This window comes from Cervus canadensis, chromosome 27 (genome assembly GCF_019320065.1).
Source record: "Cervus canadensis isolate Bull #8, Minnesota chromosome 27, ASM1932006v1, whole genome shotgun sequence".
Classification (NCBI taxonomy): domain Eukaryota; kingdom Metazoa; phylum Chordata; class Mammalia; order Artiodactyla; family Cervidae; genus Cervus; species Cervus canadensis.
The window spans coordinates 41,850,145-41,877,316 of record NC_057412.1 but is presented as its reverse complement, the minus strand read 5'-3'; the positions used below and the strand labels follow the sequence as shown (position 1 = coordinate 41,877,316).

The 27,172-nt window shown below is 37.6% G+C and overlaps 1 protein-coding gene and 1 long non-coding RNA gene across 3 annotated transcripts; one reads left to right on the top strand and one right to left on the bottom strand.

Moving 5' to 3' along the window:
- Positions 1 to 7,564: 7,564 nt before the first annotated feature.
- On the bottom strand, positions 7,565 to 23,073 carry LOC122428717 (PEST proteolytic signal containing nuclear protein). Of its 2 annotated transcripts, none has more exons than XM_043448771.1 (5): positions 22,648 to 23,073; positions 17,404 to 17,618; positions 14,614 to 14,688; positions 10,678 to 10,733; positions 7,565 to 9,399 (listed from the first exon to the last, which is right to left on the bottom strand). In XM_043448771.1, exons 1-5 carry the CDS (start codon positions 22,772 to 22,774, stop codon positions 9,273 to 9,275), a joined length of 600 nt encoding a protein of 199 aa, XP_043304706.1. In that variant the 5' UTR covers positions 22,775 to 23,073; the 3' UTR covers positions 7,565 to 9,272. The 2 variants fall into 2 exon arrangements, with proteins under 2 accessions (XP_043304706.1, XP_043304707.1); XM_043448772.1 differs by lacking the exon at positions 22,648 to 23,073 and adding an exon at positions 17,642 to 17,712 and having other exon boundaries at positions 17,404 to 17,566.
- On the top strand, positions 22,767 to 25,589 carry LOC122428718. The gene is made up of 2 exons (XR_006265807.1): positions 22,767 to 22,897; positions 24,517 to 25,589. It is a non-coding gene; the product is annotated as an uncharacterized LOC122428718 (long non-coding RNA).
- The last annotated feature ends 1,583 nt before the right edge of the window (positions 25,590 to 27,172 follow it).

Sequence of the window (27,172 nt, the reverse complement as noted above, 5' to 3'; positions counted from 1 at the left end):
GGGGATCTTTCTGACCCAGGGATCAAACCCACATCTCTTTGATCTCCTGCACTGGCAAGTGGATTCTTTACCACTTCACCACCTGGGAAACCCTGTTAGCATAGTACTCTTTTAAGATTTTATAAACCCACACGTGCAGTGTATTACTAATATCTTGGCTTCCCAGCTTTCACGCTTGCCCTGTTTTTCTCTTACACACATTACTTCCAGATTAATACCTGAAATTGCTCTTAATCGTGCACCTTTCTCGCTTTCTAATGGCTCTATGCCCACAGCAAGGAAGTCATAAGTTATAATGGAGTGTGTAATGTGACGAGATGGCTGTTACCAGAACCCTCCTCCACTGCAGCGTGAGGACACTGCCAGCGCCCCTTAAGAGAGGGCACAGAATGGCAGCTCCTGTGTGATTGGCAGGGTGGCATGGGGTATCTTAAGCTCCCCCAGGAGGGATGGAGCCCACACATCCTGCATTGTCAGTGCAGAATCTTAGCCACTGAGCCACCGGGGAAGCCCCATGCCTGCTGCTTCAGTTCCTCCTACTGGAGAAAGCAAGGCCTGTAGTCAAATATATGCTTAAGATTCCCAGTTGTCTTCCTTGGAGCATCATAGTTGATGCCTACTGTAGCAATCCCACTCCTGGGCATACACACTGAGGAAACCAGATCTGAAAGAGACACGTGCACCCCAATGTTCATCGCAGCACTGTTTATAATAGCCAGGACATGGAAGCAACCTAGATGCCCATCAGCAGATGAATGGATAAGGAAGCTGTGGTACATATACACCATGGAATATTACTCAGCTGTTAAAAAGAATTCATTTGAATCAGTTCTAATGAGATGGATGAAACTGGAAGCCCATTATACAGAGTGAAGTAAGCCAGAAAAAGACCAATACAGTATACTAATGCATATGTATGGAATTTAAAAAGATGGTAACGATGACCCTATATGCAAAACAGACACAGATGTACAGACCTTTAGACTCTGTGGGAAAAGGTGAGGGTGGGATGTTCAGAGAGAACAGCATTGAAACAAGTATACCAACAAGGGTGAAACAGATCGCCAGCCCAGGTTGGATGCATGAGACAAGTGCTCGGGGCTGCTGCACTGGGAAGACCCAGAGGGAAGGGATGGGGAGGGAGGTGGGAGGGGGGATCGGGATGGGGAACCTGTGTAAATCCATGACTGATTCATGTCAATGTATGGCAAAAACCACTACAATATTGTAATTAGTCTCCAACTAATAAAAATAAATGGGAAAAAACAAATCTACTGGGAAAGTGACATTATCTTCTCAGAGTGACCCTTTGAGAATGTAACTACATTTAAATGATGCTTTGGGAAATTTGCTGGTATGGTAATGCATATAACTGTTCATACATAGATTAATATTCTCTCACAGCAAATATATTTGGGTGTTTTTATATTGAACTTAGTATTATTAGGTTTATGGTTAAGTGACATACCTTGTCAATCTATAAGTCAAACTACTGCTCACATTTTGGTTTTTTAACTATTTCTTTTCAAGAGCAGTTTTAGGTTCATAGCAAAACTAAGTGGAAAAGTAGACATGCCTCATATAACCGTATTCCCACATACACACGTTTTCATTCTCAATTGCATCTTCAGTTAGATTTGCTTTAATCATTTGCAAATACTTTACCTAATTATTATCAATACTTGCATTCTTTCCATATTATTTCCTTTGCAGTACTTGGTACAAAGGCGGTGGTGTTGAGTCGCTCAGTTGTGTCGGACTCTGCGACCCCATATGCTGCAGCACGCCGGGCTTCCCTGTCGTTCACCGTCTTCTGGATGTCCACCAGCTCCCGACGTCCAAATTCACGTCCGTGTCAGTGATGCTACCAACTTACCCTGTCGCCCCCTTCTCCTCCTGCCTTCAGTCTTCCCCAGTCAGCATCAGTGTTTTTTCTAGTGACTCAGCTCTTTGCATCAGGTGACCAAAGTATTGGAGCTTCAGCTTCAGTCCTTCCAGTGAATATTTGGGACTGATCTCCTTGCAGTCCAAGGGATTCTCAAGAGTCTTCTGCAACACCACAGTTCAAAAGCATCAATTCTTAGACGCTCAGCCTTTATAGCCCAACTGTTACATCCGTACATGACGATTGGAAAAACTATAGCTTTGGCTGTATGGGCATTTGTCGGTGAAGTAATCCTCTGCTTTTTAATATGCTGTCTAGGTTTGTCATAGCTTTTCTTCCAAGGTGGTGGTGGTGGTGTAGTCACTTAGTCGTGTCCGACTCTTGTTACCCCATGGACTATAGCCTACCAGGCTCCTCTGTCTGTGGGATTTTCCAATCATGCCATTTCCTTCTCCAGGGGATCTTCCTGACTCAGGAATCGAACCCAGGTCTCCTGCATTGCAGGCAGATTCTTTACCTACTGAGCTACGAGGGAAGGAGCATCTTTTAACTTTATGGCTGCAGTCACCATCTGCAATGATTTTGGAACCCAAGAAAATAAAATCTGTTTCCATTGTTTTCCCATATATTTGCCATGAAGTGATGGGATCTGATGCTATGATCTTAGTTGTCTGAATGTTGACACAATGTTTCTTTTTATTAAAATCAGGGCATAATAATTATATATTCTTGAAGTATTATTTAGGAACTTTATTTTCAGTCATGGTTACATGAGTAAATTCATAGTTGCTACTGATTTAACCATTTCACATCAACTAAGATTAGTCATGGAATTCTAAAAGCAGTTATATATATAATAGATATATAATTTAATGTAAATCTTTATCTGAATATAATTTAGATATTATATATTATATACTTATATATATATAATAAAAGCAGGAATAAAATAAGTAACTTCAGGTGTATAACTATCATGAGATCAGGACAATACTGGATTCTGAGTGAAATTCATCTTTGGTGTATCTGGATGATATCAATCAGTGATAAAGATACACCAGAGTTCAGACTTAGTGTAAAGTTATAGTTGTCATCCTTGATATTCTACATAGTACACAACTTTTTTTTTTCTAAATATTAAGCAATGTGAACTCAGCATATACGAAAGATAAGACGCTCCCAAAGAGGACTTATACTTAGAAGAAAACAAAGTTTAGAACAGAACATCTACATTAAAAAAGTACAAGATGTGAATGAGTTCTATGTCCACGTGCAATAATTAAGTAGGTGTTTTTTGTGATGCAGCCCAAGGCTTTTGGTCTGAAAAAGTTCTCACATCCCTGAGGCCCAAGCGTGACAGCTAATTTACCTGATTTAGAGAGATACCGCTATCCCCCACTCAGTTCTCCAGTTATCAAAGTAATGTGGGATAAATGTGGAGAACTTGTATAGAGAAATGAAGTAAAATGTAAATGACGAAAACCAATTATTACTAACAATGGATTCTTGTGGGGGTAAAGGGCTACGTATCACCAAGGGGCTTCCCACGCAGAAGTTCAATCATGAGTTTCCAAAACGTGTCTTCACTGTGGTGACGGGAAGCTTGGTAGGTTGCTGTTCCCTGAAGCTAGAAGCTGTTATCTCCTCAGAGGTCTGAGTTTCAGCCTCTGGGCCCCTCTTCTGAGATGTCTCTCCCTTATTCCCTTAGCCTTGTGGGTAGTTAGTTTCTATCTGCAGTTGCTACTTCTACTACTACCCCTGAGAATTCTAATGTGAACAATTCTTTATATTAGTTTTCCCTCACTGATAAAATGCGGAAGAATCTTTCAGCAAAATTCAACACCTACTTCTGATAAAAGCTCTTAGGAGAGCTGGGAACTTACGGGGATTTCCTTGGCGGTCCAGTTGCTAAAATTCCATGCTCCCAATGCAGGGAGTCTAGGTTCGATCCCTGGCCAGGGAACTAGATCCCAACGCTGCAACTAAAGACGTTTGAACATCTGGCATGTTGCAGCTGAGACCTGGCACAGCCAAATAAATATTTTATTTTAAAAAAATTAGGAATTTATTTATTTTTTTAAACATGATGTTTACCTTGGTCCTAAAGTCAGGGGTTTATTTAAAACACTGGAGACATTCCTCTGAGAATAAAGCAAGGATATCCATTTATTCTACTACTATTCATTATTGTATTAGAGGTATTAAGGAATACAATTAGACAAGAAAAATAAGCACAAAAATTGATAAAGTCATCTCTCTTTGCAGGTGATATTATGGTACACCTAGGAAATTCTTGAGAATCAATGATAAAACTCTGAAGAATTAAAAACCTACGTGAGAAAAAATTTAACACCCCCAAAATACAAAAGCAGACTATTTCTAATTAGGATGGCTTAATATCATAAAGATATAACTAAAATTAGATCTTGATCTCACAAATGCACAAGAATATACTCCAAGTGGATGAGGAATCTTTAAATTTTAAAACGAAACAATACATTTTAAAATAAAGCACTACAAAAATAACAGTGAATGCATCTTTGACCTCAGTATAGAGAAAGGCTTTCTAACTACTAACAAAATTGAAAAGCAATAAGCAAAGTTCACTATATATAAAAAAAGGAAGCTTTCTGTATTACAAAGAACTCCATAATCAAAGCCAGAGGCAACTAATAATTGGGATAGAATATAGAATATATAAAGTTAAAAAATGACAGATTCTTAAAATTTGAGAAAAGATCAAAAACCCAATAATGAAATGAAATAGGCTATTCATAAAAAGATACTCAAACTTCCCCTAAACCCTATGAAAAGTATTCAATCTCACTCATAGCTAGAGAGATGCAAATTAAAATTACTCTAGCATCCCATTTTAAAAAACCTATCAGAGATGGTAAAAATTCAAAAAGTATGGCAAACACGTTGTGCCGGCAAGGCTGTGGGAAGAGGCGCTCATACATTTCTGGTGGGGAAGCAAACCGGTACCATCCTTCAGGAGAATTTGACAATATCTAATAAGAACAGATACGCACTTATATTTTGACCCAGTATCCTACTTCTGGGAGTTTATCTGAAGGAAGATACATCCCAATTAAAAAAAAAAACACGTGTACAGGTTATTCAGCTACAGCACTGTAATGGCAAAACATTGGAAATGACCTAAATGCCCATACAAGCAAGAATAATTGCACTGACTATGGTATATTCCCACAGTGGAGTATTATTATGCAGCCTTTAAAAAATTTTTTTGAGAAAGATCTCCATGAACTGGCATAGTTTCCAGGATATACTATAAAGGGGCGGGGGGGGGGGCAGGGGAGGCTAAGAGTAACTATATTACATTTCATGTAAGAAATAAGGAGCTGTAATAAACACCCATCTATTCATTTATTCAAAAGGAAACAAGGATAAACCAGAAACCAAAGATAGATTACTTATAGGGGACAAGTGCAGACAGGACAGAAGCGATAGGAGGAAGAGTGAGGAAGAATAGGGAGCAACAGTGTTTGTACAGCCCCAGCTTTTAGACCTGTGCTAATATCTCAAGTAACAAAACATTAACAAGGAATGAGCAGGGATTCATCATCAAAGACAGATGCATTACAAGTGAGGAACACACCACCCTGAAAAGGGGGAGCGAATAACTAACCTTTGTAAACCAGTATTTTGTTTATGTACTTTCAATACTATAAAGGAACTATATACAAATACTGTACTCTGGTTAGTAGTTGTTCATTGGGAAATTTATGAATAACTCTGGAACTACCTTGTGCATTCTAGAAATTAAGCAAATAAGTGAAAAGATTATAATAGTCAAAGTCAGCTTTCTTACTGTTGGACAAGAGTAATAAATAAAAAAGGAGAAAGACTAGAATGAATCTGGTGTTGGTATTGTAATGGAAGTATCTATATGAACTCAAGGAGAAACATCACATCTTATATACATACATATACAGATACAATTAACACACAAATACATAACACACCTAACAGATCTAGAAGTTGATACAGCTGTATATATACATACATACATTTTTTTCTAGCTCTGTTAAGCAGGCTGGAAGCAATGACACTTCAGTACCGAAGTGTACACTTAGTGCAGATTTTGGCTTCTAAATAGGTTCTGAAAGGAACCATGGATGCTTAGGGAAATCATTGATTCTAAGGTTAGAGAAGAGAAAATACGAGATGAGTACAGAACATCTGGTGTCAGAAAATATTAAGAATGGCGACATGTCAAAAAGTCACAAGGGTCAATGCGAAGGGCTTTGCATGGGCAAATGTGGGAGTTTGAGTAATAAAATATATGATAGTAATGCACTCTAACCTATAGAATAACATAAAAACACATGAGCCCATTATCAACATAATATTTGAATAAAGAATGCCGATGGAAATTTCCTAACAGAATTTGAACTACTAAAAGTATATGGAAAGATGAAAATAGAGAACTCATCATTTGGCAAATCCTACACTAATAACTGTTTCAATAAAAAGCCTAAGGAAAAAACCCCCAGAAACAAAAACCATGAATGTCTGCCAATTAGTGGGCAAAAGTATGAGAAATGAGGCAATAATTTTCCTATACTAATTACAAATGGAAAAATTACAAATTTGACATTGGACACATCTGGCAAATACCACCCTAACCAAGTGGTCAAAATTAACATTACTAGTAAGAGGACAGACTGACATCATGTGCTTGCAGATGCACTGAGGACTCATCACGTGTCTTACTTTTGCCAAAAATGCAATAAACAATTTAATCATGAGGAAACATTAGGGAAACCCTAAACTGGGAGATCTTTTACAAATTGGCTTGTACTTTTCAAAAAGTCTAAGGTCATAAAAGACAAACTCTGAAGAGTCCCAGACTAAAGGAGTTTGAGAGAAATGACAACTAAACAATATGTGATAATGAAGTGAATCTTCAACTAGGGAGACATTAGTGGAGCAAATGGTGAAATGAGTAAGGTCTGTAGAATAATGGTAAAAGATGACAATATTTTAATGTTAATTCCCTGATTTTGACAATCGTCCTGTGGTTATATTTTATCACTAGAAGATCGTGGGAAATACTTAATATATTTTTGCAATGTTTTCTAAGTTTGAAATTTTTTCAAAATGAAGTTGAAAAAAATTAAAATATCTTCATCTCAGCAAGAAAGTAACTTGAACAATCACTCCAGTGTATCAAACTAATCTTGATAATTAGTTATAAAAAAACTGAAATTCATAGCCTTCATTTGTAAATTAAACTAGAAATGAATCTTAATTCTAAAATGTAGTTCAATCTTTTCATTTACTAAGACTTGACCTATTGGACAGGAGCATTATAAACATTAAGAAAATATTCTGAGATAATCAATGGCAGCCACTAGTAACAGAATACCTTCCAACACTTAGGAATTTTCAAAGATATGCTTTGGCTAGGACTTACTACAGCACACACTAGATGACATTTCGGCAGTAGAGGGAGGGGAGAATTTGGATTAAGTCTCTTCAAACCCAAGATATCATATAATGCTCTCGAACTATGCGCTCAGTTATGTAGATTCCAAAAAACAATTTTAAATCTCCCATTACTTCAGCCAACAATCTGGGCAACAGTAATAACATGTCTCTTTGCTTAAAACAAACCCAGCAACAATTAACTGGAACAGAAAATAAGAACACTAATAGAGTTTGACAAATTTATTGGTATTTTAGTAAAGACATTCATCTTAGTTGTTTCTCTCTCCCATCTTGACCGTAGGTTGATATTTGAGTCAAGAAAATGAAATGTAGGAGAGGGGTGTTATTTCAACATAAACATCAAAATGAACAAAAATGGAAAGTTTGCCTACATTAAAGCAAGTTAAATTCATGTATCTTGATATAATTAAATCATGTAAGTAAGAACTAACAGTTCTATATACATTTCCATTGTTTTACTTGGGGCTTCTAAACTCAAATGCAAGTGAACAAAGTATTAGGAATATATACAGGCTGCTTCTCTGGAGTTATTACTTATTAAAAGAGCTCAGGGCAAGTAGTTACCACCAATCAGTCTGAAGCTGCCTCCAAAATCTAAATTGTAGTTTTCAAGGAAAATCATTATACTGTATGTTTCTTCTATGTGTGTCTAAGCTTTAAAAGATGTGTTTAACTGTCACATTAAAAAAGAATTCATATACAATACAAAAATACAAAATAAACACAATCCTACAACACATAGATTAACAAAGTATATGTGGTCAAAGATTCCATAAAATATGTTTAAAGATGCATTTTCTTTCATTTTCAGTATCTAAAATGTGCTTTTGAGAGGCCACTGGTTAGCAAGTATACAGTTAAAGTAAACCATATTTTTGTGCTAAATAAGAATTCCTGTTAATAAGTTCAAATCAAATTGGATTTCACAAGTTAGTAACATAAATGCTTTGATAAAGTTACAGAAAGTGCATCTTTCTTATCTTCCATCTTCATACATTGTTGCTCCCCCCCCCCTTTTTTTTGGTGTTTATACCCTTTAAAAAATAAGAACAGCCAAACATTTAACTATTATGTACATTTAAATTTTTGGTGGTGGTTTGTTATTTTAAAAGAAACAGCTTCCTTATGATTTGCCTCAAGATCTGGTGGAAATGCTTACAGGAACTAGCTAATAACAAAAATCAAGAGAAGCACATTCAAAATACTGATTTACTTTGGTAGCAAATGGTGGTTCTTTGAAGACTAATGAAAGCAGACAAAGCCCTTTGAAGTGAAGTGGGCTATTTTAAATACTCAACAGTTTACGTAAAATTTTAAAATGTTCTTTCTAAAGAGCTAAGCATCTGTATCCACTGATAGCAATGCAATAACTAGTCAATGATGATTTGAAACTAAACAAACGCCCATTAGGGAAAAAAAAACCTGTATTTTATCTAATTTACTTTCTCAGTCAATAGTCCAGTAACATTTTCCTCCCAATACAATACTCCCTTCTCTATAAGGCTGTTCCTGGGAGCCAGACAAGTTTAGGTTAATAAGGGAGTTAAGTTAGAGAGTAACGGCCTACAGTTTAAATAGACAACTTTTTGCTTCCCTCCTAATGTGCTAATAGTTGTGTCTAAAAAAATATGCAATTCTTAGAAAGGTACCATTTCTGATTTTTTTAGTATCTGTAACCTTTGGAAACTAATCACATGAAACTACAAAATTAGTAAATGTCTCGAAATCTGTATATAAAACATAAATTACTTCTAATTTCAAATTCTCATTTATTAGTGTACCACTCAATATTTAAAAAAAGAAAAAGAAAAAAAAGGCGGCTCCAAAGATAGTCTTATACCATTCCTTAAAAAAGGAAACTGTTCCTTTTAACTTTACACCCACCCCACACCCCAATTTCAAAACACATCATTTAATTGTCTTGGTCATGGACATTTCCAAGATGAGATTTTATATTTCGCTCCCATAGCTTCTGGTTATCAGAAAACCCATGCTTTCCTTTATTGAAGGAATTTGGTCCTGCTGATGTTGGTGTATCCCTGTGTTAAAAAAAAGAAATTTATTTAAAATGTTATATAATGACTTTTGGGCCATGTTTTTAACTCTTTCAAAATGTCTGTTTAGCACCCATTATAAACGGAGGCCAAACATCAGAAGCTGCTACAGATCTTTTTAAAAATACCTTTTCCACAGACCCAGTCCTAAAATTTCAGATTCAGTGGGAGGAGGAGCCAGGTAAATTTGTAGATTGAACAAACATTTAAGGTGACTCTGATAAGCAGCTAAAGGTGGCAACCACTATAGTTTTAAAAACAGTTGCTTGTAACCCACTGTGGTCTAGTCGCTAGGTCGTGTCTGACTCTTGCAGCCCCGCCAGGCTATATGGACTACAGCCCGCCAGGCTCCTCTGTCCATGGGATTCTCCAGGTAAGAATACTGGAGGGGGCTGCCATTTCCTTCTCCATGTAACCCGGTAACAGGGTCATTAAATCAATTCAGTGACTTGTCAATAGTATTTATAAAAGATGAAATAGAAAAAAAAAATGAAGATGTATCACACATAAAATGGTTCAGTTGTCGTTTTATGAACATGTTTTGATTTTAAATGTTTAGATATATGCAGGTATAGATTTGGTTTATATTTTGGTTATAATGTACTTTAGAGTCTTGTATGAAAGGGAGGCCAGCAGATAGCCACTGGGACTATTCCCATTGGAACCATAGGCAAAGTCTGAAGACTGATGCTGAAAGACTTAGTACTTGGTTCTTTGGAAAAAAATACATTTGATAGAAATGGGGACATAGTATAGGCCGTGTTGAAGCCCAGCATTCCTACTAACCTCTAAGTTATCCATTTATGCATACAAAGACAAGAAACTGAATATCATGTTAATATGAAATTAATGTTATTTCCATAATAACAAACACAGGAAAATTTAAAGATGGTTTTTATCTTTTTTGATATTTAGCATCTATATTACCAAGGAAAAAGGAGCACATACAATCAAGGTTAAGTGGTGGGAATGATACTGTAAGTTAGATGAGTTTATAACCTGAAAAAAAATTTAAATCGGAAACATTTCTGTTTATTTGAAAAAATACAGATTACATCTATCTGAAAAGAAACAGCATTATATTGTTGCTATTTTTTCTTAAAATACTATTTTCTCTTATCAGGAGAGAAATACTGCTATATTAGAAAACAAAACTGTTTTACCCAAATATGCAAGAAAAGCTTGAACACTAACAAACTAAGTGCAATTTATTCTTGCTTTAAATTCACTTTAATTTTCTATGATATTATACAAAAATTATACCTTCCAATATTCTTCATCCTCATCTTTGCTTCTGGAGGCATTTCCTCTGGTTCACTCTGGAAGAAAAAGAGACACACAGAAATGACTACATACAGATACAGCAGATTCTTGAACAATGCAGGGGTGGCTGGGGGCACCACCCCTGACCCAAACCTCCTCAAGTCAAAAACCTGTGTATAACTTTACAGTGAGCCCTCCATATCCATGGTTCCACATCCAAGGATTCAATCAACTTGGGATATGGTAGTACTGTAGCACATGTTTACTGAAAAAAAATCTGCATATAAATAGGCCCATACAGTTCAAACCTGTGTTGGCCGAAGGTCAACTATGTTAAAATCACTTGATACTAATAATGCTAAATTTAAATCCAACTGTAAATTTTGGTTAAAAAAGTAACTTATTTTAACTATATTAAAGAAACCTATGCTTCAAGTGCTGAATCTGCAAAAAGAAAAAATTCTGATTAAAAACCTGATATTTTAGAACTAAAACTAGTTGTTTACTAGAATCTTCATGTTGTGTTAAATGCTTTAATATGCACGATCTCTGAAAACTCTAACAATCCTACCAAATGGGGTGAGTATCATCAATCACATTTTGTAGCTGAAGTACGCATGGTAACATGTCCAAAGTCACAAAACAACTGGACACCAAAGAAACGCTCTAAACCACTTCACTGTATTGCTCCTTCTCAAAAATGTCTTCTTTGCTGTAAAGAAATCTTGAAAGCTCATTCCTTACTGCTTTTCCACAGTTACAGCTGGTGAAAAAGAATGTGTCAAGTCAAGTGTCTTTTAGACGTTTTTATATGTAAATGTTACTGCTGAGATAAATATTATTTTTTAATCAGTCATCTCAAGATCCACCTTAAAGAGGTTTCTACTGGTGAAATCTGGGACAATTTGAGTATTATAGCCTGTTGAATAGGCTACACTTGTATAAATAAGGAAAAGCTCTTCCTTACAGTGAGATAATTAACAAACATGGACAGGAGGAAAGAATGAAAAAAAAAAATTACCACTTGGCAAACATAATAGAACTAATTCTGGTAAGAATCATCAATGAATGTTAACATTCATGAATGAATGCTTAAGTAGTTAGGTATTTTCATGTATTTTTTTTTTTTTATTTACTTCTAATTTATTTATGGTTGTGCAGGGTCTTTGTTGCTGTGCTTGGGGTTTCTCTAGCTGCAGCGAATGGGGGCTATTCTTGAGTTGCAGGACGTAGGCTTCTCTTATTGCAGACTTCAGTAACCCGCTCTTGCGGATTTCAGTAGTTGTGGTGCACAAGTTTAATTGCCCCGCAGCATGTGGAATCTTCCCAGACCAGGGATTGAACCCGTGTCCCCTGCATTAGCAGGCAGATTCTTAACCACTGGACCACCAGGGAAGTCCTTTTCATGTATTCTTTTTTTTTTTTTTCATGTATTCTTAAAACATATCCCCACAAGATAAACTTTAATTAATTCTAAAAGGTAAAACAGTAATTTGACAGTAGAGAGATCTGGCAGAAGCCACTTAACCCAATGATCAAAGGTAGCATTGCCAGTAACAGGGCATACTGATACATGTGCCCCTGATCTAATACGCCCTGACAACTTGGCCTCATTTCTGTGGTACACCTGCCAGGAGGAACGTGAATCTAATCATAAGGGGACATCAGACAAATCCAAACTGGGGAACATTCTACAAATTAAAAAAACTAAAGAGACTAACTGAAAAAGTTATTTTAAATTTCAAAATTAAACAAATGAACATGTTCTTTGTCCACTGTATTTCAGACTCAGATATATATCCAAGGCTAACCATGTTCTGCAGAAAAAGGAAGAAACAAATAAAGGCTTTATTTCCTTTTTTTTGCCGCACTGTAAGGCATACAGGATCTTAATTCCCTAACCAGAGATCAAACCCACGCCCCCCGCAGTGGAAGTGCGGAGACTTAACACTGGACTGCCAGGGAGTCCTCAGGTGAAGATTTCAGACGCGTGTGTTTTTAACTAAGACACAAGTTTACCCTTAACTATCATTACCATCCTATGGCAGAAAGAGTGCTGTCTGAACCTGTCCAAAATTTCTTTAAAAACAGGGAAGAGAGTACAGGACGAGAAACCAGAAAGCCGAGTTCTAGTTCTAAGTTCCGGATGACACTTGTGTGGATCAGCACATACTCATGCACTCATAACTTAATTTCTCCATTTGGAAAATAAGAATAACCATCTCACACAATTCACAGGGATATATGGAAGGTAAAGATATGTGCAAAGACTCAATTTGTTAGATATTCAAAATAAGCCATTATTATGTAGGTGCTTACAATTTTCAGCCTTTCTACTTCTGCACATGCTATTCCCTTCTTCCTATACTGTCCTTCCCTGACATAATCTGTAGAGGTCAAAATGTTACATAATCTCTTAAGAATTCTGGTTAGACATGAAAGAAAACATTAACTTTAAGTCGATGCTTTTCAAAATTTTTTTGGGGGAGAGGGGGACATAAAAAGTTTTTTCCTCAACAAAATACTACTTCGATTTCCAAATACCAAATAGGTAAGAGAGCAGACATAAATGAAATAGAAGCAGGAGACCAGAGTCATGCTTGTTAGCCGGTTCGATTCCTGGGTCGGGAAGATCCCCTGGAGAAGGGTTGGCTATCCACTCCAGTATTCCTGGGCTTCCCTGGTAGCTCAGAGGGTAAAGAATCTGCTGCAGTGTGGGAGACCTAAGTTTGATTCCTGGGTTGGGAAGATCCCCTGGAGAAGGGCATGGCAACCCACTCCAGTATTCTTGCCTGGAGAATTCCCATGGGCAGAGCACCCTGAGTGGGCTGCAGTCCATGGGGTTGCAAAGAGTCGGACACAATTGAGTATGCTTCTGAGACATTTCCACAGAACCCCAGAACTCTAAGAAAACCTGTGTTTAAAACCTGTGATCTAAAAAAAAAAAACAAAAAAAACCTGTGATCTAAATTTAGCCTTCACTTTACAAGTTGGAAAACTAAGGCTCCAAAAGGTAAACTGATTTAGTTGCAGGCTCTCTATTGGTTAATAACTGGACAGGACAGGAAAAGAACCAAGGTCTTCCAACGGCCAGTCCAGTGGTCTTTCCATTAACACCGCATGCATCGAGTCACCTGGCTGCTCTTCCTCACCTAAATTTCTTACATCATTTCATCTCCTCCTGTACTTTGGATTTCATCTTGTTCCATTTTGTGTGTAAGGCCCTGTACTGCTAGGCTGAATCCCGAGAGGAACATGTCTGATTTACCTTTGTAATCTCACTGTGCCTAGCGTACAGAAAGCAATCAAATGTGTAGAATGAGTAAACGTCCAAGGGAGAATATAGTGATAACCACTGTTTCTACCTACTGAGTCCCCATCACTCCATATTCATCCTTGCCTAAAACTTCTACAAAACCTCCAGGTGTCAAACACAGCTGCTCAGCTTTACCACTTGTGATCTGAAAGCTGATATCTTAATTCACAAAAGTATTCCTTGGTTTGTCAAAACCCTAATGTTTTAATACCCAACTCGTATTTCTTCTCTTAAATATTCTTGCCGATCACTCCAGCCCCACATTTTGTGCTCCTCTGAAGGTATAATTCTTATCCATATTGTTCTTGGGAGCTAATACTCAAGTACTCATAGCACATGTGTATGATTACTCATAATAAGCATTTGTTGATGTAAGTTCCTTGCCCCCCAAAGTCAGTATTTGAAATAATCCCACAACCAAATTAATAGAAATATCCAGATTGTGCAGATGTCATTAAAAAAAAGAAAAAATACACACAAACCCAAACTGTTAAGAGTTGCCAAAAAAAAAAAAGTTCACTAGTACCATTAATACAACTTGACAATTTGCCACTAACATCCATAAAGAACAGGTTAAGAACAGGTTCAAGTAAAACAAAGAAAACTAGCTATCAACTTACATCTTCATCTTCATTAAAAGCTGCTGCTACTGAAAGGGTTTTTGGAGCAAGAGTTGGAACCGGTTCTTTAGGCTTCTGAAGAAGAAACATTAAAAAGAGTATCATCACATAATGTTTACACAGGCTTATTTAAAGACAGGAATAACATCTTCAAAGATGCAACGTTACATTTTCACAGAAACATATAGTAAGGAACTAAGAACAAACTTTGGAGAAATCCATTTTCTTTTTTGAAAATGTGGGTTATCAACAGATTTTACTTTATTAATCATATGGCCATTTGTTTTCCTCCGTCAAAGATTTTCTAGTTAGGATCTATAATTTAGTATCATTTACATAAAGGAACTTAGTACAGGTTAAGAGAAAATGAATATCAACACTTGCCCATAGTAACATTAAAATGAAGCACAGATTACCCTGAGAAAGACACCAAGATCCACCTTTCTCTACCAGCTGGCTGCCAATGCACGATGCCGCTTAGAGATCCGAGGGGTACTGAAGTGCTCATGAAGTACCCAAGCCAGAAAACCTTTACTTCAACTTGCACATTCTATGTGGGGTCCTGTCAACTAGACCTCTATTAAACAGACTTAAATCTCCCCCTGCCTTCTCAGCTTACTGGTTACCACGTTACCAACACCTAAGGCCCCTTAGCATTTCTTGCCTGAACTACTGTTAGACTTACCATTTTCCAGCCTTCTGTTTTTAATCCCTCTAATTCTCTATATTAGTACCAGAGTACTGCTTCTAAATGCAAACCTGTTTATAGGATCTAGACTCTACTATAGTTCCATGACTCCTCTAGAACCTAGAGACTAAAACCAAATTTTATTATGGACTACGAGCCCTTTATGAATTGGTCCTAAGGTCTTATGTGGGGGGCTTTCTATCCCTCCATCTGACTCCTGAACACCTCCTAACAAAGAACATTTCCTGAGGCATCATGTGGCTTCCCATTTAAACTGCCTCTGCATAAGGCACCCTGCGCCTTCTGTGGGCTCTTCTGCAACTAAGGAATCCCAGCCCACAGCAGTGACAGCACTGTCTTGCTCACTGGACTGCCAGGGAACTCCCTGCATTAAACTCTCTTTTTTATCTCAGTCCTTTTGCCTCTTTCCTGTATTTAAAGTCAGCTCTAGCATCACCTCCCCAATAAAATCGTCTCTGAGCTGCTGAAACAAAATTAACCATCCCTCTTATATAACACAAACACCTTTATAAAGTCTGCACTTTTGAAGAAATGGAAATGTTCATTTGGAAATTATGCACAGTGACTCTAGAAAACACCCTTTACTCTTAAAACATGCCATGCATTTGATGTTGTACTAAGACTCAAATATTCGCTGGTTGTTTGACTCTCTTTTCACATCACATCATCAAAAGCAACAGTTTCAACTATTTTCATATCCTACATCTCACTTCACCAAGATTATGTTTACACTTTGGTTTGTTTTATGGAAAAAAAAAAAAAGTTTGTTTTCTAAAGGTTAAAGTTTTAGTGAATAGGCCTTTTTAAGCATAACCCTCCTAACTAAAATGATCAGCAATTACTAAATCATTTCAATGACTTAGAAAAAGTAGGTATATGGGTATCTGACTTCTGTGGTATGTTCAACCACAGTAAAATCTATTACCAAGGGGAACACCTATATGAGAAGTGTCCATGAGAACCATATCTTTAATGACAATGAAAAAAAGTAAATATTTATGCAGGTGGGTATAAGTAATGTTATAAAAAAACAGGTTAAACCAAAAAAATCAGCTCAAGTAGGGAGAAGAGTCATGAAATAATGAAGTTATAAGCTGAATGCCTTTTGTTCAGACTAAATTTTTTACAAAAAGGAAGAAAAGGCAAAACAGCATATGGCAGGAGTGGGGGTTCTAAGGAGTAGTAGCTTTATAAAAACTAGACGTGTAGCTCAAACGCACGCACTCTAGTAGGAATCTGATCCATATTTTTTTTTCCTGATCCACTTAAAAATCTTTGAACATCTAATGAAGATATCAAGCTATATGTACCTGGCAACTGAGCATTAATTTTCACAGGACATGAATAAACCAAAGCAATTTTAGGATTATACTCCTTATACAAGAATGTATAACCATTTTCTAAAGTCAACAGCAATATGCTATTAAAGTAAGTTCCTTTTTCTTAGAGGAGACCTATTTAGTTGAATCACAGGAAATTATCACTTCTGTAGATCAGAAATAGTCAAATGACTAAGGCTTCAATCTAATATTTATTTTCCAGACACTCAACAGTTAATAAGTACTAATTCAAGGTTTATATCTAAAAACAAGAAATCAAAAGTTGATCTACAAAGGACTACTATCATAGGTTTTAATACTCAACATCCATTTGTAGCTCCAAAGTAAGTTTATCAGGAAGCTCTTATTAAGCAGTACCTTACTAACATTAATCTTTTACGACACAAATGATTTCTAGAGATAGTATTTTTTAACATCACTGGAATTAAAAGATAAACTGAAACTCTAAAAGTATTTTTCAGAGGTTTTGCACAAGTTAGGAAATTGTAAGCTATTACTTTATAAGTCATATATTCCCTACAATATTTGTTCCTTCTCATATTCCAAACCTTTTTAAAAAACAGCTTGATGTATAATTCATCCAGACTTTCCTTGAATATACTAACAATTTTCTTAGATACTTACATGTTATAAGTTCACGCACCAATGTATCATTTTATACTTAATTTATCATAATCCAATAAAAGCAGGTTTCCAAACAAACCCTTGAGACCCATCAGAAGATAACACAGAGTAACTCACACTCGAGCCGAGTCTGATGGATATGGCCGAGGCTTTCTTTGCCGTCTGACCGCCTATGGCAAATCCAAACTTGGAGATCTTTGTGGGCTTTGTTGGGAGGTCTGCAGTTTCATCTTCGGCTGATCGCTTCTCAGCGCTGCGACTGGAATTTTCCCCTCCATTACTGGAAGAAACAGTCTTAGTTTTCACAGGTTTTTCTGCTTCTTCTTCAGGTCCTGGTGAAGTCGAAACAACTTACCAAGATGAGCTATTTTTACTGAGCAGATTGATGGGAGCAGCAACCTCAAAAAGCATCGTTATAAGGAAGACACCTCTGCAGTTGTCACCTACTGACCCAACAGTCTCTTCCACTGTTTGTTAGAGTATACAGCAGGAACTGAGATTGTGTGGCAGTAGAAGAGGCTCCCATGAATTAACTAGCATAAAATACAGAGCAATTCAAAATTATAAAAATAGAGTTCACAAAAAGACCCTTCAACTAAACACTCTAAGTTGCATAATAATCTAATTACCTGTGGAATTTTGCTTTTCATAAATTAAGAACTATAAACTCTTCTACATGAAATGGTTGCTGGCAACTAGTCACATCATAGAATACATTTGACTAATATAACATCTAATATTCTTCAATAGTATACTACTAGTTATACAAAGTAACTTTTTATGACCAGCCCATTATGTCCCAAACTACATAGTACAGCCTGCAGTAACTTTCTTGAGTGATGTGTTCTTCATGAACATTTCACACAATCTTTAGAAAGGAACTTCAAGGAAGACATCAAGGTCATCCCCTCTTTAGTAACTTAATTCTACTCTCAAAGCTTGATTACCATCTGTTTAGCCTATTCTTAAAGAGTGATCAACAATTATATTTAGGTTCACATATTATTTTTTCACCATAAAAAAAGATGAGCTAAAAATGACAATTTCTAACAGAAGGCACACACATGTAGACATGGAATGCAAGATGTCTTTCAGTAATTTTGCTTGTTTATATTAACAAATGAAATGAGTTAACATCTTGAACATTACACATGAAGGCTATTTAAGAACATACTGGGAAGCAAGACAGAAGAAAACTGGCTGATTATTAAATATTTTCTTTCCCAAGTTTATCAATTTACCCTGTACAATGTCTTCTGCTACACCAGATGAATATTTATGGAGAAAGAGAAGATTCTCTAAGGAATGACCCTGACAAAAGTTCGGAAAACATGACAAAAAGCAAGAATGGGTGGAAAAGGGGAAATCAAATAGACTGATGAGTAATAAAGGACAAGAGATTATAGATCCCAATTTATATAATTTTGGAAAGATGGGGTAGCTAAATTAATAAGCACTTTGAACAGAACATTTGATTTTGTTTACAGGAAAATAAAAGAAACTCTTTATTACCTTTAGACAAGGGGTGAAAGTTGTAATAACAATGTAGGGAAGAAATTAAGCAGTATTAGGTTTTGGGACTTCCTTAGGAAGGAAAGAGCATTGCAATAGCTGTCTGAATTCACTTATTTAGATATAAAATTACAAAAGCACCTGAAGAATGTAAGATTGCTACTCAATATCTGAAATGTAGAATTCAATTTAGAATTTCTTAAAAAGACAGCATTATGCAAACATTTTTCAGTCTATCGCTAAAATCATTTATGCCAAATTTTATTCTGTATCCTTATAGTTTTAATCAAGTATGAATTTTACAGTAAAACCCAAACAGTGATAACTACTACTTCTCTCTGGCACAGCTAAAACGGAAAACTTATTGGCTCTATGTATTGAAACACATTAAAAAAAAAACAACACTGAATTTACATATAGAAGCAATCTATACACCACTAAAGGCACAAGTTTGTGCAAACACAAACTCTGAAAAACATCAAAACAAACAGCACAAAGAACATTTAGTTTTGATTCTAGTGTAACTCTGCTCTTTGAACTGTGACTCAAGGGCTATCATTAGTCACAATTTCTGGTTCTTTTAAAACCTGTCTATTCTGAATTTTAGGAATACTTTTACCAAAAAAAATAGTTCGGGAACAAAGAATCTAGAAAAAGCAAAGCATAAATATGAGGAAAAGTGAAAAGCATAGTTATTACTATAATATTAAGAACAACATTAAGTGTGACAACTAACTGAACTAGTATGTGCTAATACATGGAACATAATACTATCTGTCCACTCCTATGATGCCTGGGGAAGATTTCTAGAATTACTGCTCTAGAAAAAGGTAGCGTGAACAGAGGAGTTGGGAAAACTACAATTAACTAACCAACTGCTGGCAACTCAAATTTTATTCACATTTGTGTTCCTGTCATCTGAACAGGCAAACTATCAAGACCATTAAAGTGTTTTAAAGTCCATTAAGTGTCTTCCCTTAAATACAACATGTACTACTTTAGCAGTTGGGGGGGCGGGTAGGGCTTATAATCATGAACTGCTGTTTCCAATTTATTTAATAGAGATGTTTTCTATTCTGACACTGTCGAAAACAAAATTTTGAATGGCCACAGATTAGTAATGTGAAAAATCTTAGCAATGTGACTTACATTTTAAAGAGTGAAAAAATATGCAGTTTTAAAAAAATAAATCACTTTATAACAAATATGGACAGTTATTATTAGATTCTTTATCAAGGAGTATCTAAATAAGAGATTTTATCTAGTTTGTATTCTGAGCAAATAAAATGTGTAGATTAGTTAATGTGAAATCAAAATACAGTACTAGCATTTCTTTTTTCTCGTCTTTCACTGAATAGTTGAGGAGGAGAGGTGGGCCTTGGGAGTCAAAAAGGTACCTTAGTTTGAAAAAATTACCTAGTAAGTTTTAAGTCCATAAGGATACCCTTCATGACCCATTTGCATTCTGGTAGCTTCTATGACTGAAAAAGAGTATACATCTACATCTCTAATAGGACTGGTGTGCAGTTTAAATGAGAATATATTCAAGATCCTCTTGACAGAAGAAACGTCAATTTCATTAACGTAGTTATTAGAAACATAAAATAGCTTGAGGTGAATATGATTACAACATGAATAGCTCTAAAATTTCTACTTATTTCAAGGAGCTACAAAAATTTAGCCAAAGGGAAGGAAAAAGAGAAAAGCTACCCAAAGCCTAACCCTTAACATTATCCCTCCCCTTAAAGGTGAGAGCAGGAAGTTCAAGTAAGTAGCTTCTCTTATTAATATAAACTCATGTTAACTTCTTAAAAAAATATTTATATTTCCAATTTAATGGATTGTTCAGTAGGAGTTAAAAATCAGAAAAATCCCTAGGTAAGCCCCCCGCAATACAAACTGGCCAAGTGTTAAACAGTGCCTACTTGCCATAAAATTTTATCAATTTAGCAATATCCATGGATGGCATAAATGTTTTAACTATAATTTTTTTGGTACAACTTCATTAAAAACATGTCATTCAAAAATGGTTAACATGTAACTGCTATTCTCTTATAAAGGAAGGCACACTCAAGGCAATTATGTAGACGTTATTAAAGAATATCAGCCTGAGTCACTAACAAGGATACAACTTTTGATAGCAATTAGTAAAAAAAGGTAATTTTATATCATTCTTGTCACAAAAATATGCTAACACAGAAACACCAATATTCATACTACAGAATAAATTATCCCTAATGAAAGGGTGGTGGATAAATTACACAGTGGAATTATGCTGACACTTATAGTACAATTTTCTGTTTTGTTTTGGCTACTTCAGCCAGGTGTGTTGTGAAATCTCAGTTCCCGGGGCAGAGACTGAACCCAGGCCAGGCAGTGAAACCCTGGGAATTCTAACTGCTAAGCCCCCAGGGAATTCCCTCAAGCTACATTTTGGCTCACATTAAACACAGATACTCATCTAAGACAAAAAAACCATTCTTAAGCGGTAGTCTGTAAGTCAGATAAGGCCTTTTGGGCTACAGATCTTTGTTTTTCCTCAGACTAATTTTTAAGTGTAATTTTACTTGGTAATTTCCAATTTTGGCCACAGAAAGCCTCTAAAGAGGCAGTACTAAACGGTTTAAACTGTTGTTTCATAAGCTGTTTTACTAGTAAAACAACAAAAAAGAAGGGAGGGGAGTGGAAAGGGTGAAGGAGTTTGGGCTCAACTAACAGCACCTTGTGTATTTTTTAAAAAGGAAATTCTGGGTCCAAAGTAACCGAATATTACACTTTTCTCAATTTCGTTCCCAAGTTAATTCACACCAAACTTGTTAGGAGGTCCTAACAGTTACCTTCATATACTACTAATTTTCTGTATTTTCCCATATTAAATACTTTCAGGGATAAGACTTGGAGAAGTAGGACAGTGTGGTACTTAAAAAAACGTTCTAAAGACATTATCAGCTCGCACGTGTTAAACTAGCCTTGTTAGGACAAAGGGACGGGAAAGCTAGACAGATTACATGGTGTTTCTTTTCCTTAATGCACAAGACCCAAATTTAGAGGATTGGGGGTGACAGAATAAAGATAGCTGCAACCTGAATTGACATCTTAACAAATAGGGAAGAGTCACACTAGCCTAAATAGGCTAAATAGCCACCTAGAGATCTGGCAGGCAGCTGGCTGGCAACAGCCTAGCACATAAAAGGCAGGCAGTTCAAAGAAAGGCAATCAAACCCTAATCCTAGACCCCAACGATTAAACCAGGAGACAGGCAAAGGTATTCCTCTTTCCCTCCATCGCCTCGACCCAGCCCTTACAGGATCATTATTAGGCTTAAAAATGAAGGAATGAAAAAGGCCAGGAGAGTCCACTTCCTCAGTGAGAAGGGAGCAGCAAACTAACTCCTAGGTGTAACTGAGAGGCCGGCACCATCGGAAACTCGGCCTGCGGCCAGTTCCTGCGGTCACTGCTCGGTGACTCGGGCTGAGTGAGCGCGCGTGTGCGTTTTGTGTGATGTGCGTCTCCGGTGTGGCGGTAGCGGCTCGGGCACCGCCACTGCGAGTCCCACCCCGAGTTCGGTCCCCCTTTATGGTGCCCATCTCCCTTCTCTTCGGAAGCAGGGTCTCTGCTGGGGCCAGGAGGTGACGAACAGTGACCGGCTCTTCCCCGGTAAGGAGGCGATGTGGGCCGGGATCCCAGTGGGCCGCACCGGGCGTGCCCGGGGCTCGTCTGGGCCCAGCACCTGGCCGGGTGAGAGCCAGATCCGCCCACTCTCGCCCCAGTCTACTCCCCCCACCCCGGGAAGCTCAAAGAAAGGCTCAGAGCATCCCACATAGCCCGCGACGCTGGGGTTGTGTTCACCTCCGGCGGCTCCAGCTCGCTGCGGTTTCTCAGGCTTCTCCTCTCCCGCCTTCCCGTCCGCCATTTTCCCCGCCGCGGCCTCCCCTGCAGCCACGCCAAGGACGTCACAGCCCCGCCCAGCAACCATTGAGCTTCAGAGCCAGCCTTGGAAGCGTCAGCCTAGAGCGACCGTAGAGAACGAAGAGAGGCCCTTTCAGAAACGGAAGTGGATATGATATCATCGGCGAGCCGCCTATAAAGAGAGGGCGGGGTAGGTTGGGAGGTTCTGTAGAGAGCTCTTGGGGGATTTTTGGCGGATTCAGATAAGTGAGACGTGAGAGCGTAACCGTGGAAACGGTGAGCCTATGTGAAGTTTTTGCCAACTGAGGTGTGGCTGCAGCTGAAGCTAGCAGGATTTCTCATTCTGGCTTTGCTGGATCCTGTGTACCTATTAAAAAAAAAGAAAACCGAATTCTTTTTCCTACTTAAAATGGAAATCCATGTTTATCGAGCGCCCCCTTGTGTCATACCCTATATCGTTTCATCACTACTACTGTTTAATTGAACAGTAATCCAATGCGAAATTGTTCTCTTAATTAATCTTAATGTGGTCATCTTAATCTTAATGTGGTAAAGAGTCCGCCTTCAACGCAGGAGATGCGTGTTCGATCCCTGGCTCGGGAAGATCCCCTAAAGTAGTAAGCAGCCCAATTCAGTGTTTTCGCCTGGAAAAGTCCATGGACAGAGGAGCTCGAGGGCCTACAGTCCATGGGGTCACAAAGAGTTGGACACAAATGAGCGACTGAGCACACACACAGCCCACAATTAGCTGTGAGAGTTGAGGCCAGAGAAAAATTTGTCTAAGGTTATGGAGGCAAATGGTAAAACTGATTTTTTTCTGCAAGGTATTTCTGTGTCAAGAAACTTTATTACCTAAAATCGCAGTAGTTTCTGCCTTTCTTAGAAACCTTTCGTTGATTCTCCGGGTTTGCAGAATGAAGTCCAAGCATCACATTGGGCCCCATCCTAACTTTTCAGCTGCATCTTTCCTTTCTGTCTATATTTATACTGCCCTCTTGCTATTCCTTGCCTGTGGAACTGTAGTTACTGGGTTTGCTGTCAGTGTTACAGAAATTGGTCTTAAGGAGTCAGAACTTGGGTTTGAATCCCTTTACTGACTGAGTAAACCTTGAGCATTTCTTACTGTCTACAGACCTGTGTTTCCTTTTGTATGAAACAGAGATAATGATTTGTACATCCTCAGAGGGTAGTATTGGGGATCAAGTGTGATAATACAATCAGTATACCTTGCTTTGGTCACTTTGTACTTCCCTCTCTCTCTCTCATATATAAATATTTTTAAAGGTCTTTCTAGATTGCTAAAAATTTCTTTGCCCTCAGAGACCATTTAAATAATTTATCTTCTTTACAGCACTTTATACTGCTCATTTCATACATGAAATGTGCTCTGTATTTGTGAGTGGATGACTTGTCAGGGTCCAAGTCTAGGAAAAGCAGAAAGAATGACAGTGTGTTCTGTCCCCATGACAGAAACAGGGTGGTTTGCGGATGTGGTGATTTGTAGTCTCTGGTTCACCATCTATGACAGAATATGTAAAAGTGCCCAGCAAAATATTTTACATAGTGTGCTAAGTTGCTTCAGTTGTGTCCGACTGTGCGACCCTGTGGACCATAGCCTACCAGTCTCTTCTGTCCATGGGATTCTCCACTCAAGAATACTGGAGTATTTGCCATGACCTTCTCCAGAGGATCTTCCCCACCCAGGGATCTAGCCTGCATCTCTTACATCTCCTGCATTGCAGGCAGATTCTTTACCGCTGAGCTACCAGGGAACATGTAATTAATTCGTGTTTGTTTCATTTTTCCTAGATGTGCTCCTCAAAAGTTACGTAATGGATGATACTCTCTTGTTTTGGGGCCACACCAAGTGGCTTTTGGGACCTTACCCAACCAGGGATTGAACCTAAGGCCCTCAGCACTGAAAGCATGGAGTCCTAACCACTGGATGGCCAAGGAATTTCTGAGAGATTCACTTTAATCATTTTTTTAATGGAGACATAAACATGAGATATTCATTTATAGTTACAAATGTATTTACTCATAGATGCTTCTGTCTTTAAATGACAAAAATGAATTTTAGAGAGGTCACATAAAGCTATCCAGTTCCATGTACCACATTGTAGAAGTTAAAGATGGAAGCTACTAACCCATTCGCCTGTCAATTCCTCGAGGTCATATTGTACCTATCTTGCTCACCATTGTTTCCCTCGGACCTAGATTACACCAGTATTCAATAAATACCCACTGAAGAAGTGAATACCAACTTGCAGGAATCACCCCAATAAATGGATTAAGGGTTGAAAAGGCAGTTGAGCGCAGGGCAAAGAGCAGCATTGTTAGCATCACACAAAACTTAATTTAGATGATAACCCTGCTATTTGCTACTTCTGTGAGTTTGAACTGATAAGGTAATCTTAATACGTTTTAACTATAAAAATGTACCAATATTTATAGGGTTACTGAGAGGAGTAAGTGTGATAATACAGGTAAAGTTTGTAACACATTGCCTGGTTCATGGTGGGTACTTGCTTAATAGTAGATATTTTTTTGCAGTCTCTAAAAGCTATTCAAATAATGATTTAATAAGCTGAAAATGAAGATTAATATAGACAATTACTATAATTTAAATGTGTAATATGTGTGGTGATAGCTATACTATGCAGTATACATTCATGCTTACTCTATGCCAAGCACAATCTGCAATTTTTTAACATGAAATCAAGTGCATTATATCATCACCATATGAATTGTTAAAGTTACTCTTGCTTTTATGGAAGAGGAAACGGGGACACTGAAAAGTAAGAGGTGGAGGTGAACCTGGAATTCAGGCAGAGAAATACAAAATATCAGAGAGGAAACATGGCTAATCTTGGTTTCACTAACCTTGAGTGTGTGCATGCTAAATCGCTTTACTAGTGTCTGACTCTGTATGACCCTGTGGACTGCAGCTTGCCAGGTTCCTCTGTCCATGGGATTCTCCAGGCAAGAATACTGGAGTGGGTTGCCTTGCCTTCTTCCAAGGGATCTTCCTGACCCAGAGATTGAACCTGTTTCTAACCTTCAATGGCAGGAGGGTTCTTTTACCACTAGTAGGTTCTTAATCCAGGCTATAATCCCATATACTTCCCTATACCATTGTCAAGTTCTTATACATTAGAATCATCTGAAAGGCTTCTTAAAACAGTTACAACTCTGGTACCACTGAATTTTTGATTCAGTAGATTCAGTGGATGGGCCCCCCAAACACACATTTCTAACTAGTTCCCAAATAGTGAGGCTGCTAGTCTGGAGACCACATGTTGAGAACCCTGGCCCTAACTCAGTCACTTGTTTAGACTATTTCACAGTTTCTCTCTTCTCTCCTCAACTGATGAATTTGATTCTTATTTTCAGTAATAAAATAATAGAAATCAAAACAGAACTTCTGTATATTCTCATTATATCTGTGATATGGTACCTAAATTTGTACTTTTATTTTCTGTCTTCTTTTCTGGTACTAGTGCAATAAATCCCATCCTTCTTGCTTATAAAAGGTTCCCTCTAATGTTATCTCCCATATCTACAAAAAAACCATAACAAAACAAAAAACTCTTGGGATCTCATAACTCTTTCTACCTCCTCATTACTATTCCCCTTCATATAGAAACTCTTTGAAAGGGTTGTTTATACTCGTTGTCTCCAGTATCTCTTTGGTATTTGCTGTGAAAGTGCTGCACTCAATATGCCAGCAAATTTGGAAAACTCAGCAGTGGCCACAGGACTGGAAAAGGTCACTTTTCATTCCAATCCCAAAGAAAAGCAATGCCAAAGAATGTTCAGACTACCGCACAATTGCACTCATCTCACATGCTAGCAAAGTAATGCTCAAAATTCTCCAAGCCAGGCTTCAACAGTACGTGAACCGTGAACTTCCAGATGTTCAAGCTGGTTTTAGAAAAGGCAGAGGAGCCAGAGATCAAATTGGGAACACCCATTGGATCATCAAAAAAGCAAGAGAGTTCCAGAAAAACATCTATTTCTGCTTTATTGACTACACCAAAATCTTTGTGTGGATCACAGCAAACTATGGAAAATTCTTCAAGAGATGGGAATACCAGATGACCTGACCTGCTTCCTGAGAAATCTGTATGCAGGTCAAGAAGCAACAGTTAGAACTGGACATGGAACAACAGATTGATTCCAAATTGGGAAAGGAGTACATCAAGGCTGTATATTGTCACCCTGCTTATTCAACTTATTGCAGAGTACATCATGCAAAATGCTGGGCTGGATGAAGCACAAGCTGGAATCAAGATTGCTGGAAATATCAATAACCTCAGATACACAGATGATGCCACCTTTATGGCAGAAAGCAAAGAAGAATGAAAGAGCCTCTTGATGAAAGTGAAAGAGGAGAGTGAAAAAGTTGGCTTAAAACTCAACATTCAGAAAACAAAGATCATGGTATCCAGTCCCATCACTTCAT